At 44.2% G+C, this 15,553-nt stretch overlaps 1 protein-coding gene across 5 annotated transcripts in view; it reads right to left on the reverse strand.

Moving 5' to 3' along the window:
* Positions 1-15,553, reverse strand: part of chd4a (chromodomain helicase DNA binding protein 4a) — a 37,913-nt gene that overhangs the window by 11,527 nt on the left and 10,833 nt on the right. For all 5 annotated transcript variants that reach the window (XM_039819534.1, XM_039819529.1, XM_039819532.1 and 2 more), the window contains 19 exons: positions 15,392-15,530; positions 14,161-14,330; positions 12,811-13,044; positions 10,548-10,751; positions 10,241-10,449; positions 9,323-9,454; positions 9,124-9,223; positions 8,084-8,275; positions 7,200-7,400; positions 6,951-7,088; positions 5,550-5,671; positions 4,629-4,802; positions 4,376-4,517; positions 3,704-3,835; positions 3,195-3,312; positions 2,849-2,973; positions 2,419-2,511; positions 1,474-1,612; positions 1,167-1,342 (listed from right to left, as the gene is read on the reverse strand). In XM_039819534.1, the coding sequence (XP_039675468.1) occupies positions 1,167-1,342; positions 1,474-1,612; positions 2,419-2,511; positions 2,849-2,973; positions 3,195-3,312; positions 3,704-3,835; positions 4,376-4,517; positions 4,629-4,802; positions 5,550-5,671; positions 6,951-7,088; positions 7,200-7,400; positions 8,084-8,275; positions 9,124-9,223; positions 9,323-9,454; positions 10,241-10,449; positions 10,548-10,751; positions 12,811-13,044; positions 14,161-14,330; positions 15,392-15,530 (2,940 nt within the window). The remainder of the gene's footprint in view (positions 1-1,166; positions 1,343-1,473; positions 1,613-2,418; positions 2,512-2,848; positions 2,974-3,194; positions 3,313-3,703; positions 3,836-4,375; positions 4,518-4,628; positions 4,803-5,549; positions 5,672-6,950; positions 7,089-7,199; positions 7,401-8,083; positions 8,276-9,123; positions 9,224-9,322; positions 9,455-10,240; positions 10,450-10,547; positions 10,752-12,810; positions 13,045-14,160; positions 14,331-15,391; positions 15,531-15,553) is intronic.

Genomic DNA, 15,553 nt, shown 5'->3' on the forward strand with positions numbered 1-15,553 from the left:
TCTGCAATAATATGGTGTCACGCGGTTTTGCACCGGATGTAGCGTGATAGCGGTATCACAAGCGTAATGATGCAAAAAGAATGAATGCCGTAGCTGTTTTGGCTTTTATTTTAGATGTTTTTTTTTCTTTCAGGATCATGCAAACAACGATTTCCAGCGGCCGTTACTGGGGAACTACTCTGTGGCCACCGCTAGTTATCATTACGTTTTAGACCGAACGTCACGTAACGTGCCGCGTCATCATGAGTAGGATTCAGCACCGAGAACCGGTTCCATTTTGGAATCGATTCAAAACCAAAATTCTAAATTTAACACGCGCGAGTACTTCCTGGTGCTTGTCGTGTTGCAGCCATGGAGCACAGTAAGCGGCGCTGTAAAGTGTGGCTTTATTTTAAATTGAAAAGTCCAATAAAACTGGACATTTTCCTCTTATGTGGAATAAGCATGTGACCCGTTTCAACTCCACCCCTCAAATAATCGGAACCGAAAGGAAGAATCGGAACCATAATTGGGTAAAACCAAAACGACGCCCAACCCTAATCACGAGCGTACAACTTAAAGACAGAGAAAGACAGAAGCCTTAAGCGAGCGGTATTCTCGCCATTCCCGACCTGTCGCACGACCGGTCCCATGTGACGTCATGGGAGCGCCTTAACGATTTATACACGCGTGTGGTGGTCGCGACACTAGCTGCAGTCTTCTCCTGAACAGAGGTGGCGCTAATGAGGAAAGGCTACCGACTTTGCCATTTCTACGGACTAGAAGAAGAAGGAAAAAGGTAAAACTACGGCAGAACTGGCAGCAGCATTGAACTCATCGTAACCCAGCAAGTTTACAAGAGAGACTTGCAGTCACTCTGAGAGTCCTGGCTTCCGGGTGCCCTCGAACTCGTCCATAAAAAAAAAAAAAAATAGAGCTGTGACCTCTGGTCGCGCACTTTAAATCCTGGCGCGCCGGCGAGATCTAAGTCATTTTGATGTCACATTGTCGCGCTGCAAAAATAACAGACGCTCTAGCGGTTACGGTTTTTATTTTAGATTGATTTAAAACAAGATCATGTAAACAACAACCTTCTCTAAAAGGGGTATCTAAGCAATGTCAAATTTACACTCTAGAAATAAATAACACAGGATGCCTAAACACATCTTCAATGCACAGGCGCTCACCTCCTCCTCCTCGTCTTTGACCACGTACTGAGCCACCTTGAAGGAGCTCAGGTACTCGTTCATGCTCTGCAGCTCCGGCTCGTCTGTGTCCCTCTGGTTCCTGTCCAGCAGAACGTCGATGGCCTTGTCGTCGTAGTGAATGACGCTGCTGTCCTCCTCCTTGCTCTTGTTCTCGCCTGAACACACAAACGTCAGGTTAAAAAAAATAAAAAATGGGTCTCACTTCTCACCGTCTTCACGCGCCAACTGAAATGTGTCCCCCTCCGTTCCCCCCCCGTGAGATATCGGCCACTGGCTCGGCGCTCACGTTCAAACTCGTCCTTGAAGAGCTGCTCCGTTCCGAACTTCAGGATGTCGTCCAGCTCCTGTTTGGACATGGAGCCAGTCTTGGATCCAAGACCGGGTCGGACCACCAAGTGAGTCAGCATCATCTTTTTCTTGGCAACCTGGATAGAACACAGAAGGAAAGATGGGGAGGGAGAACACAAGAAAGAGCAATTTGTTAATATGCCAAGTAAAAAAAAAAAAAAATAAAAAAATAAAGTGTGTCAAATGTCTGATAAGTTCTGCTCTTTAAGCAGCCATAAAAACTTTTACATGTAGCTAGGGGCAGAGGTTTCCAGGGTTTTGTCCTAGAGTTGCAGTAAACCAATAAAAAAATAAAAAACACAACTTCAGAGCCAAACTTCTTCAGTGTTTTCCCCGCCAATATAAGGTTTAGGTGCAGGACCAGAGGGACGAATGAATGTAACTAAAAGACTTTCCTCACATCTAATGATTGTTGTTGGACTTCCTTAGCAAGTTTTGTCTGTAAGCTTTTTAAATGTTTATTTATTATCAGGTCTAGGTTTTCCAACTTTTTAGAGCAGAAATGGTGAGAATAACGGTCCAAAAAGAGAGTCCAAATTACCACAAAAGGGACAACTACAAAGAGATGACAAATGACCACCGTGACCCAAAACAACCTCAAAGAAAACAAAAATGAGCAAAAATAGACCAAATGTATTGGGAAATTGCATTTTTTTAATATTGAAAAAGGTCACATTTTTTGGAGGAATGAAGCTTAAACCCCTGCCCCACCAAATACGCACACCCTTAAAAAGGAAAATACTGTTATTGTTCCTTTTCCTAAGTCACTCGCACAAAACAGTAGCCAGATCTAAGCAGATCTGTTCAGCAACGCTTGCTTGACAGAAGAAAGGAGTTTCTTTTTTGGGGGGGGGTTTCTGTGTGTTGCACCTGTGCCGTTTACCTGAGTAATCCTCTCCTCCACAGAGGCCTTGGTGACGAAGCGGTAGATCATCACCTTCTTGTTCTGGCCGATACGATGAGCTCTGCTGAAGGCCTGGACGCAGACGGAGGAGGAGTTAGGAACAGTCAAAACAACAGCTTTACAACAAACTATGAATAAGAAAGGCGTCTCTGGTGTCTCTTTTCAGTGAATGTCAGAGGGAAATAAAACCAACTTCCCTCTTAAAATAAACATGAAAAATACTATATTCTTGTTGCTATATATTAGGACAGAAAAATGTACAAATTCAGCATGGATGTTTTCGAGATTCCCCCCAAAACATCAAGACGATAAAACTCTGGAGCTCATATACAACTTCGGCTCTAAAGCTCCACTTTATTATCAATAACAACGGGTAGTGTTAGGCGGTGTAGCGGTAGTCCTGCTGTACCTGGATGTCGTTGTGGGGGTTCCAGTCAGAGTCGTAGATGACGACGGTGTCGGCGGTGGCCAGGTTGATACCCAGACCTCCGGCCCTCGTCGACAGCAGGAAGGCAAACTGCGGAGCGCCAGGGGCTGAGGAGAAGAATCAAGAGACGTTAACAGAAATCCTACAAGTACGTTTCACGATCAGCTTCCATATTAGTGACCTGGAACTTTAACAACAGATTAAAAAAGGAGAAAAGACCAGATTAAAACCATTCAAGTTTGTGAAGTTAAGAGTAAACGTTTTAAAAAGAGTCACGAGATGGAAGACAAAGTAAGATTCAGGGATTTTTTTGTGCCCTCAGTCTCACCGTTGAAGCGATCGATGGCTTCCTGTCTCATCCCTCCGGTGATCCCTCCATCGATCCTCTCGTACTTGTAGCCCTCGTTCTCCAGGAAGTCCTCGAGCAAGTCCAACATCTTGGTCATCTGCGGCAAAACACAGAGGAGACACGTTGGCTAGGGAAAAGCTGACAACATTTCTCACATTTCTTTTCAGTTTCAGTTCCTACTGGAAATAATAAAAGCCACTTGTAAGTCACAGGCAGAGTCTGCAACATAAAGAAGTATTTCTACCATTTATGTTCAATTTTAGATTAGGTTTTTATTTTTCTTTGAGCGGATTCAACCGCGAAAGAAAATATTCATCTGATCGATCACTTTAAAAGAGAAAATACAGGATAGGACAAAAAGGAATCAGATATTTAAATTGGTAAAAAGGGAAAAAGAAAGATTATTAATTAAGAGACAGAATTTACGAGCATGAGCGTATGTTTCATAAGTCAGTGCTGGGAGGTAGGAGAAATGTCTGGTGTCTTACCTGAGAGAAGATGAGCACTCGGTGGCCTCCGTCCTTTAGCTTCCTCATCATCTTCTGCAGTAAGAGCAGTTTGCCGGCAGCCTTTGTGAGAGCGTTGCCATCGTACATCCCGTTGGGCATCTTTGGAGCTTCCTGTTTAGAGTGACCAATCAAACATTTAGGTTCTGTAAACTCTGAAATGACTAAAGAGGAAGCTTGGCTTTAGAAAAGGAATGCTTTCTATAAGGGCTGTAACTAACGATTATTTTCTCGGTTAATGGATTAGTTGTTTGGTCTAATAACTGCCAGAAAATTGTCGATCAGTGTTTCCCAGACCCTATTATGACGTCCTAAAGCGTCTTATTTTGTCCCAAACTCAAAAGATATTCAGTTTACTGTCACAGAGGAGTGAAGAAACTAGAAAATGTTCACATTTAACAAGCTGGAATCAGAGAATTCTTTACTTTTTCATTTTTTTTTTAAAATGACTCAAACCGATTCATCGATTAGCAAAATAGTTGCCGATTAATTTGATAGTTGACAACTAATAAGTTAATCTTTGCAGCACTGCTTTCTATTAAAATAATCTACATGAATTAAACAAATCTGACATAATGAGTCTTGATTTCATGAGTTCAAATTGAACACATCCTTCGGATTAATTGTAGAGAAGAAATAATATTTGGGTCGTACAATAGCAGCCGCGGGGAAGAGGTAGGGGTGGTTGCAGCATTTCTTGAGGTCCATGACGACGTTGAGCAGAGAAACCTGGTTTCCTCCTCCTTTGGTGTTCAGAGCCTCAAAGTTTTTCGTCAGGATGAACTTGTAGTATTTCCTGCAAACAGACGATGCACACATTTACCCTTTTTCTTTTTGAAACCTTCCTTCTCCCATTCGTTCATCACTCGGATCTTTTTGAAACCAACAAAAAGAGAGCGGGACTCACTTCTGCATGGGGCTGAGCTCCACTCGGACGATGAGCTCCGTCTTGGAGGGCATGTGTTTGAAGACGTCGGCCTTCAGCCTCCTGAGCATGTGCGGACCCAGCATGTCGTGCAGCTTCTTGATCTGGTCTTCCTTGGCGATGTCGGCGAACTCCTCCAGGAAGACCTCCAGTTTACTGCAAACGCAGGAGGCAGACACAGACCGGTGAGGCTTTCCTGCTCAACCGTACGGTCACAACTACAGCCGCCAGCCGCTGTGAAGGTTTTTTTTTTTTTTGGGGCTAAACCTTTAACAACTTCAACAACATTTTCTTATAACCCTCACAGTTTCTTTGAGTCAGTGTTTGTTGATTGGGAGAACAAAAAGATACAAATCTGAGAGGTTGCAAGAAGCTAAACAGTAGGGGTGCACGATTCAATATCCATTTTTAGGCTCAAGATTCGATTCGAAAAAAAAAAACGATTCACAGTATGTAAATGTAGTTACTTTTCCCATGTGATGTGATTTTTGGAATTCTATGAATCGATTCTGAAATCTGTAGAGCTTGAATCACGGTTCGCATGTGCATCGATTCTTTTTGCACACCCCTACTAAACAGGAAAGAAAGGCCGAAAAATAAAAACGCTTTTCTGCAGCACAAAATTTGTTTTACTTTTGAATTACTGCATATTTTTAACCCTTTAGACACATATGGAAAGCCACATGGAAGTAAGTACAGCAAAGTCTGCAAGTTCATTTATTGTGATTTAGAGACTTCAGTGTCTTTAAAGAAACAGGTATGAGTCTCTCTAAACATAACATCCACTACTGATCCATACATCAGGAACTTAGAAAGCCTCCGTGCTGCGATGAGGGCTCTAAAAAAATGTTCCTCCTATAATAATAAAAAGGAATATGTTCTACAACGGAGTCCGCAGCCTACCTGAACCTCTCAGGCGTGAGGAAGTTGAGCAGGTGGAAAAGCTCCTCCAGGTTGTTCTGCAGAGGAGTTCCAGTCAGCAGCAGTTTGTGCTGCAGAGGGTAGTTGTTCAACACCCGGAAAAACTACAGCAGGAAAAGAAAAAGAAAAAAAGAACATGTTTACAACCGTTTCAGTCAGTCAAACGGCAGTAACAGCCGTCTGCACACGTCTTCTCAATTCAGACGCGTTTTATTCCGGCCAACGACTACCCGTTTTTGACGTGCACATGAAAAACGGAGAACCTCAAGTTCAAATTTAGCATTTTCCAACCTTTTGAGACTTTGTGAAACCCTTGTCCGTGAAGACGAGACATGTCGAGATTACTTGGAAAGCCCCTTTTGTAAAAAGGAAAATTGCCACATCCGCAAACGTAGACAATTTTTCATTCAGGTTTAATCCACTGACACACAAGGAATTAAAAAGGTCAAAATAAGCCAAAGTTGGGCATCTTTGGAGTGACCAGTCAAACATTTAGGTTTTGTAAACTCTGAAATGACTGCGAGAAAGTGTCGGCTCGAAAAAAAGGAATGCTTTCTAAAACGACAATGTACCTCAATTAAATCAAACAATTCGGACGCATTAAGTCAAAAAGTTCAAATTGAACGCATCCTTTTAAATTCATCCTTTCAAAAATCACAAGAAATAACTGTAGAAAAACTCATCAAAACTTTCATTCAGATAGCAGAACTTCTGAATCCACCATATATCCAGGCAAAGATACGAATTTGACTATTTATGTAATTTATGTTTTGATTAAAGGGTAATCATAGTGCCTGTTTGTTGTTGGGGGATTAATTACATCATCTGAACTCTTTATTCTCTCTTTAAAAAAGGGACTGTTAAATGATGATTAACCCTAGACAAGAGATCTTCAACAGGGGGTCCGCGACCCCTAGGGAGTCCTCAAAAATCACTGCACAGAGGGGGCTGCCAGATGTCTGCAAATATGCATTAACATGAATCCAACATTTAAAAAAAGCGACTAACCTCAACAACATTGATTATATGCTTACAGGCCTATAGGTCAGGTAGCCTCTATGGTAGCCATCCACACAGAGTTAACCTTCTGGATTCACTGTGCCTTCCACGTGTACGTCTAACATTACAACATGATATCTGAATATGTAAATAGTAGCTTAGTACTGTAGGGCACCGTAAAAAAAGATCTGTGTAAAGGCTTCAGGCAGCCCAACGTTATTGTAGGCCCAGTTCATTATGCAACTCAATTGTATACAGTATATGAAGTACCTGTGGTCCCTGCTCGTCTCTCTTTCAGGTTTGGGGTCATTGGCCTAAAAAGACCTTTGAAGACCCCAGCCCTAGACTTTGATTGAGTCTGTCTGTCTCTACATGTGCCCGTACCTTGGACTGGTTGTTTTTCAGCCTGTGGGCTTCGTCCACCACCAGGCAGGCCCAATCTATGGAGCCGAGGATCGCCATGTCGATGGTGATCAGCTCGTAGGAGGTCAGCAGGACGTGGAACTTGACCGACGAGTCTTTCTGTTGGGGAGGAAATCAAAAGACGCGAGAGACGTTTAAAAAAAAAACGTATCCATGTCTATTAAATGCATTTGTTTTAGGAGTTCTCTATTCCTGGGAGCCTTGACTTACCTTCATCCTGGAGGCTTTCTTCCCCCCGCGGATGGCGTTGTCCTCGAAGGAGAACTCGTTCTCTCTGATGACGGCTCGGCTGTCTTTGTCTCCGACGTACGTCACCACGTACATGTCGGGGGCCCACATCTCAAACTCTCTCTCCCAGTTGATGATGGTGGAGAGCGGAGCGCTGACCAGGAACGGCCCCTTAGAGTGGCCCTGGAGGTGGAGATAGGAAGTCAGATCGTTGTGATCATTATTAAATCAGACACTTCCAAAATACAACTATCATTTTCAGAAATAAGGCAGTTGTTTTTTTAGACACGAGAGACTGAAAAGAAACATCCCGATATTCGATCATAGATTTAATTCATTTGTAACATCGCCCCTACTTCTGAACTTGACTGCATTAAAACATCTGTATAAAACAGAGTACACAAACAGTGGTACAGAGTCAAGTCAATTCAGTGTGAAAGCATCAAAATAAAATCAAATTAAGTTGAAAAACACTCTAGGATCTCCTGCTGCTCTGGCAGGAAGTGTATTCTGGCCTCCCGCCTTTAGGTGGCAGCAGCCGCACACACGAGCAGCATCTGTGAATGTTTACTGTGTGAGATTGAATTTAATGTCGTCAGATTTCACCTGACTTATACAAAATGGCTGGATGGCTCCTGGCCAATAGGACGACAGCTTCCTATAGACAGCTACACACAGGCAGGCTTAGCCATTACGGCGGAGCAAAAATGGAATTTTTTTTTAAAATAAGGTAAAATGTTTTACTTCAAAAAGGAAAATATGTAATTGATTTGATTAAGATCACAAAGAGGACAAACTAAACAGTCGAAAACGCACTTGAACATTATGGGCTGAGCTGAGTAACCCAGTATCTCACAGCCACCCACCTCTTTATAGAGCGAGTACAGGAAGACGGCCGTCTGAACCGTCTTTCCCAAACCCATCTCGTCGGCCAGGATGGTGTCGGTGCCCTGAGCCCAGGAGAACCGGAGCCAGTTGAGACCCTCCAGCTGGTAGGGGTGCAGCGTCCCCCCCGTGCTGTCCAGGTACTCGGGCTGACGGTCGAACTTTATAGTCGGCTGGGAACGTAAAGAGAACGAGACGGGGACAGATTGGGAGCACAGATCAGCCACAAGGAAACCGGGAGTCACATGCAAGGTGTGTACAGCTTTTTAAGAGTAAAAGTCAAGCACTTTCAAGGCACCTAAAAACAAAGAATCCCAGACTCTCGACGCCTTTGTCATCACATCACACATTATCACTATGAATGCGAAATGTCCGAGGACGTGCGTGCATTCTGAGAGTTCATGACGCTACTGCAAGCCAGCATGCTTTTTTTTATGGCAGATGACAGCTCATAGACAGATGACAGCTCGTTGACTACGGACTGTGACAGATATGTCAGCAAGGGGGTCAAAGTTCAAGGCACGATGTTATGAAGAAGCAGCATGTCCCAATTTGGAATAGGGCTGCACAATTAATAACAATGTTATCGGAATCGCAATATGGACTAGTGCAATATCCAAATATCCAAAGTGTGTGTGTGTGTGTGCAATATTTGTTATATGCAAACAATGTGTCAAACCACTCTGGATTAAGCATCGTGGTGCTATAGAGACGTCCCGGCCTACAAATTGCATTCTACAGACTAAAGAAAATCTTTGTTTGGTACAAAGCCTTGCAAAAATCACACCATTATTTTAAATATTTTTCAATGAAAATGAGAAAAATGATACAAAATGATCATTCCCTCCAATTTGCAAATCGCAACATCTGTTAAAATAATCGCAATGGGACATTTCCTCATATCGTGCAGTCCTACTTTCGAACTCGGCAACAGTTCTTGGTTGAATGGTTTTGGTACACATTTGCTCCTGTGCGAGTCTAAAAAAAGGAGGTCAAAAATAAATAAAAACTTTGGACTCACATCGACCACGGGGTTCTCAGGAGGTCTGTCGGGCCGCTTCACTCTTCCCTTCACTTTGATCTTCTTCCCAGGTTTCCCCTCGTCTCCCATCATCAGCTCTCTGAAACAAACGTGCGCGGTGAGTAGAGCTTAGCAGAGTAGAGAGCATCTCTGCATCACGCTGCAGTTTAAAAGCTGCTGTTCTGTGGCTGTATCTCACCTGTGGTTCCAGTACTGCACCTTGTAGGTGTCAAACTCCGGTACGTCCATGTCGTCGGCCTCCCAGGTGGCCTGGTCGTACGCCAGCTCTCGCCACTTGATCAGGTAGTGGACGTTATTCTTCCTGTCCACACTGGAAAACACAGCAAAAAGGGGGAGGAAAATTTCCATTTAATTTAAGTTGTTTTCATGTTTGGCAGATGATTCCTGACAAATTATTGTTTGGAATCGGCCTGTGCACACACTAAGGAAGGGCGCTGCCCGAAGCGTCTGTCGTGTAGCTTTTTATAAAATATTTTTAAAAATCGGGATTTAGTGGCGCACATATTTTAGTTGCAAGAAAATAGAATCTGTAGAAAACTGCACTTTAAAATGTACCCGTCATTCTTTTTAGCGGGGCCTTTTATATTCAATTTAGTGATTTTAAATTATTTGCTTTTATTAATTTTACATTCAACGAACAATTTGTTGTATTTTAGCAAGATACCGACAGCAGCAGAAATGCAGAACTGAGTACTCTTTAATATCTGTTCCATCTCAAGTATTATCATTACGGCAATATTCAACATTATTGCAAATTGCATATTTTCCTAATCCCTTGCAGCCCTTATAAAAAGCATTACATTGGAGTGCTGTCCTAGTACCTTAATCTAAGATGATTCATGACCCCAATATCTAAAATAGTGCACAACAAAGTAGACATGCTCATGTATTTGAAAGATTTTTGGATAAAAGCCCAAATAACTTCTGTTATACTTAATAAATGTACCAATCCTGGGATTTACAGTAGTACTTCAGAACCATTAGTAGAAGAGCTTTTCTTCTTCCTACCAGTAAAGTTGTAGCATCAAAGATCATCTCTAAAAACGTGTGTGTGCGTGTGTGTGTTTGTTGTTGTTTTTTAAGTGTGCGTGCTGACCTGTGGTTGATGATGCGGTGCATCATTAGCCACTCCCACTTGATTCCAAAGCGGAGGTATTTCTCCTCCAGCTCTGCATACATGGGGTTCTTGTTCTTCCTCTTAACGCTCTTGTCCTCCTCTCCTTCGCCGAAGTCGATGGGCGGCGGATCATCCATGTCATTCTTCCTCTGGTAGTTTCTGAACATCACCTGACAATGAAGCTCGAGCTAAAGTGGGGGGGGGGGCCGGGAGAGACACGAAGGTTACAACAGGTATAAGAAACAGGGTCAAATAGAGCGTTTGTTTACGCGTGTGCTCCACACACCTGGAGCTCCGTGACCCAGGAGCAATGCCAGTACGACATGTTGGACCACTTGGCGAAGAACTCCCTCATCGGCCGCCCTGCCAGCGGGGCGGGGTCGGGGGAATCGGCCGGTAGGTCTGGAGGGCGGGGGACGGGTGTGGGTGGAGGAGCGTCGCCCCACCGCCACGTCAGGATCTTTTGGACTTTCCCTTTCATGGGTGGACACTGAAGACAAAAATAAATAATATATTAACTTTATAGTGTTGATCCTTTTCTTTCAAAACATCCAAACTTGGCACCATGCTCACTACACTCTGGTATGACAAAGATCGCTGGATTTGCCTTCCCACTAGATCCACAAATGTGCTCGTTAGGGAACTTTACAACCATGAGTTGCACAGTTAAGAAGCTTCCAAAAAGTAGTTTCTTACAATAGCCCTGGGCTTTGGCAGGAAGGGCATCGCCATCACGTGGAAGTCGGATTCCCATCTCCCTATTGCGAGACGCCGTCTTTCAGGTGTATTCCACAAAAGGTTTACACATACTCTTAGAGATGAACATTTCTCGAGATTTGGCAGCCTGTATGGATACCTTGCCGACTGATTTAGCGGACCTAATCTGAATTGATACGCAACTGGTCGTCAGGACAGGCTAAACTTAGCACAAAAAGAAAGGAAATTTGTGTTTGGTAGATTATTTCTCTGTGGCAACAATGCTTTTTGGCAATAAATCTTATACCATCGGAAAGCCTGTTTAGTTCCGAACATGCATTTGTGGGATGAGCAGCAACGCTGAGTGTGTGTTGCGTCCCCCAAAGATTTGCCAAATCGTCTCTGCCAATGCCAAACGGCTTATTCTGCCGTTGACTCCTCTGGTGTTCCTTAAAGTGGGTGGGTCAGGGAAGGGATTTGTAGTTGTGTCTTTATGAGTTTATGTACATTTCATTATATAGAAAATTTGAAAATGCTAAAAATAAAAAAAGAAAGAGAAATAGCATTGTGCGAGAATGCCAACAAAAGGTCGCTACTTTCAAAAGGAACACGCCGACTTATTGGGAATTTAGCTTATTCACCGTAACCCCCAGAGTTAGACAAGTCCATACATACCCTTCTCATCTCCGTGCGTGCTGTAAAGCTGTCTGACGTTTCCAGCGGCATCAGGCCAGCACAGAACATGTGCTGGCAGGTGAATGGTTCCAGTAATCCTACTGCTCCGAATAAGTGATGAAATAAAATAACGCCAAAATGTTCCTATTTACATGTTGTGATTTGTAGAGTCACAGCGTGTACAAAAAAAACAACCTAACATGAGACACAGCCATCTTCTAACCGTAAACAAACCGGGAACTATATTCTCAGGTGGAAGAATATAGTACTTGGGCGGAATGATATGCTCGCAGCAAGCCTGTCTGAGATGATGATGTCTGAGATGTCATGTTGGAGTTATTTTGTCACTTTTGTCACAATTTGGAGCAGTAGGCTAGTTGGAACCAGTTACCTGTGCTGGCCTGATGCCGCTGGAACCGTCAGACAGTGTTACAGCACGCACTGAGATGAGAAGGGTATGTATCAACTTGTCTTACTCTGGGGGTTACGGTGAATAAGCTAAATTCCCAATAAGTCGGCGTGTTCCTTTAATACGACTTGGCATTGGGTGTCTCCAACGACCATAACAACCGTCTGTTATAACAGCCAGGAGCACTAACGAAGGAAGCGGCCTAGATCGTCCCCACACAGGTTAGATAGCTTGGTTTCCCCTAGTGTTCAGTCAGAACTGAAGAATTCTCTCAGGCAGCTTTAACCAAGTCCAGTTGCCCTTAAAAGATTTTTTTTTAAACCTTCCTTGGATATCTATGACCTGGATGCCAGATTTTTAGCTCAGGATTTCTCAAATCTCCATAATATTCCAGGATTTTCATGACTATACCATTTCGTAACATCGAAAAAATATTCAGCTGCTGTGGTAGAAGATGCAAGAGGAATGCAATTAAATCTGCTTCACGTGTCCCTGGTTACACTTCATGTACCTCTGCTACGGTTTCTTGAGTTGTGGAACGAAACCATGATTGTTAAAAACCCACTAAATCAGGCCACGCTGACCCCAACGAGCACAGAAATAACTCCTGGATCCATTTTAAGCAGCGCCGGGGCAGAAAGAGCACAAATATAAACCGGATCAATGACCACCCCCCCCCAGCAAGTCAGCTGTCACGTCTCTGACAGGTCGAAACGTCACACCAATCACCGCCCTTTGACCCGGGGTGGGGGGTCTGCTGGCCACTCACCGTGCAGCGGGGGCAGATCCACTCGCCGTTAGGGATCTCTGGCAGTGGCGGGTTGAGGCAGTGGATGTGGTACGACGAGGGGCACGAGTCGCAGCAGAGCAGCTCTCCTCCGTCTTTGCAAACCCTGCAGAACTCCATGTGGTGGTCGTCCTCCTCCATCTCTCCGGTCTCGCCGAGGTCCTCCTCGCCTTCGGACACCTCCTCCCTGGCCTCCCACTGGATGCCCTCCTTCTCCTGGAATGAAATGGAAAAGCTCGTGAAAACAAAAAGTTCCTCTTCTGTTCAACTGCAGCAACAACGAAACAAAAATAAATCTTGATTTGAGGGTTTTGATCCTCGTTTTCGGTCTTTAAGACGTTTTTGAGACGCTCGGACCTGCCCAAACTGTCTGCTGAGTCTTTCTACTCCTGCAAACTTCATCTGAAGTCTCTTTTTCCAGCTCATACTTGAGATTGAGTTTGTTGTAGTTTCGGGACTTGGGGGAGAAACTATGACCCCGTTTTTCACTTGGTTTTAAAATGTGTCTTAAAATGCGATCAGACAGCGCTAAATAGTAAGCGTAAACAGCCACCAAGACGCATTGTGACCCCATAACTCAAACCCTTCGCCGGGATAGCGTGGGACGCATTTGACCGCACATCTTTTGTTGTATAAACGCGAACGTGTGCTGCCAGGAAAACAAGCCATCGGTGCGGGAACGTGGCGGCTGTTTTTGTGACAGCGCGCCAGCAATCCATGACCTGCCCGTTTTATAACTCGCACCGTTTTGCCCGACGAGAGGAGACGGGTTGGATTCTGCCGACTCCTTTAACGTTCCATCGGGAAGTGATGTAGGCAAATCTGAACACGAGTGGTCAGCTGGGGACGCACACGATAGACACAGGAGTGAAAACGTGTCTCGGCTGTCCACTCGTGTTGGTATCACCTAAGTGGAAACGGGGTCTTTGTGCGTTTGGAACCTACTGAAAATGAAATGCACAAAAAGTGGCAATGTTTGAGAAGTGTCTTTTTTTTTTGCCTCGACTTGTAAATGTTTAACAATCAAAAAGATTATTTGTAGCTATTCCTTCGTTACTGGTTTTAAAAGGCTGCATTACAGTAAAGTGATGTACGTTTCTGAAATTACCAGACTGTTCTAGCTGTTCTATTATTTGCCTTTTCCCCAATTAGACATTACCGATGATTATTTATCTAAAATCTAAGTGTGAAGATATTTTGTCAAAGCACCAATTGTCGACCCTAGAATGTCGCCGCAATATAAAAGAGGTATTTTGGTATTTGGTCAACAATATCGTGGTGTCTGATTTTCTCCCCATCGCCCAGCCCTAAGAGTATATGCGGGTTGCTTACACAGTGTGGGCAGCTCCAGGTGCCCTCGGGGGCTTTCTCCATGTCGGGGTCCAGGCAGACCATGTGGTACGCTCTGGGACAGGTGTCACACAGGATGATCTCTCCCCCCTGCTGGCAAACCTCACAGTAGTCCTGGTGGTCGGTCTCATAGCCGTCGCCCTCCTCCGCTTCTGATTTAGAGAGAAAACAACTTTGTTTCTTTTTACCAAAAACACCTCCGAACATCTCACATTTAACCAGAGACAATGGGTGTGATATGTGCGGCGGCTCCAGGCTCAGCGTTTGTGACATTTGTCTGTGTGTTGTTGATGTCGTTTGTGAGAGGAAAACCCACTCGGTGAGTCATATTCCCTTCAACAACACGCGTTTCATCGACACCGACAGACTGAAATTGAAGCGCTTCACGGTGAAAATATAAAAACGTCCATTTTGGCGGGTGAAATCCATCTTTATTGCTCGTTCCTCAATATTTGGCTGAAACGTTTAATAGCAGGGTTAAATAAAAGCCAAAACTCACAATAAACAAGTCTCACATGTTTTGTCAGAGAAGTTGTAGTATTTCTTAAGGATGTATTTGCCAAAATACACACAACGTATGTTGCGTTTCCTTCCAAAAATGTCAGATTTCAAGGGTTATACGTTTGCCTGATGTTCACCTTGGGTCATCGGAGATTCAAAAAAAACAACACAACAGCCGTGGAAATGATTTCCACAGTTAAGAACCTCAATTCATCCGTGACGTGGTCTGAGCGGCTACAGAGGATGTGCAAGTAGGCGACAACCCAGACCAAGATGTCGTCTTTCTAAATATACACTGATAATTCAGCTGACTCACGGTGACTCATGCGTGTGTGTGTGTGCGCGCGTGTGCATGCATGGGCACATACACCTCCTCCTGTTGTTGTGCATTCCACTGACTTTTAATGCTTTACCCTGCACGCAGTAATTACTGTTGGCCACTGTGCGTTTAATCTGCTAACTGTAGGCTCTATCTGCAGCCGCTCGCACCTCAACAGGTAGAGCTCTGACTCATCACGTAGAGCGTCAAACAACCATCGAACGGGTTCAACTCCCGCAGGTTACACAAAACAGATCAGTCAATGTCACCGCAAAGAGGAGAAAATAAAAAAATAAAAAGGAGAACCATGGAAAAGACAAAGAAGGAGACTGAATTGAAGAGCAGAGGCTTCATTTTAGCGCCGTCCCGTACAACGAGAGCATGCGCGCGTACCTTTCTTTTTCTTGGGTTTGCTCTTTGACGGCTTCTTCTTGCTGCGGCTGCTGCGGCTGTTTGATCCCTCGGAGATGGAGACGCTGTTCATGCTGCCGTCCTCAAAGTCACTGTCCACTTCAGGCTCATCCTCCTCGCTCTGCGCAACATGAGAGACAAAGC

The sequence above is a fragment of the Perca fluviatilis genome, chromosome 13 (assembly GCF_010015445.1).
Source record: "Perca fluviatilis chromosome 13, GENO_Pfluv_1.0, whole genome shotgun sequence".
In the NCBI taxonomy this organism is placed as follows: Eukaryota; Metazoa; Chordata; class Actinopteri; order Perciformes; family Percidae; genus Perca; species Perca fluviatilis.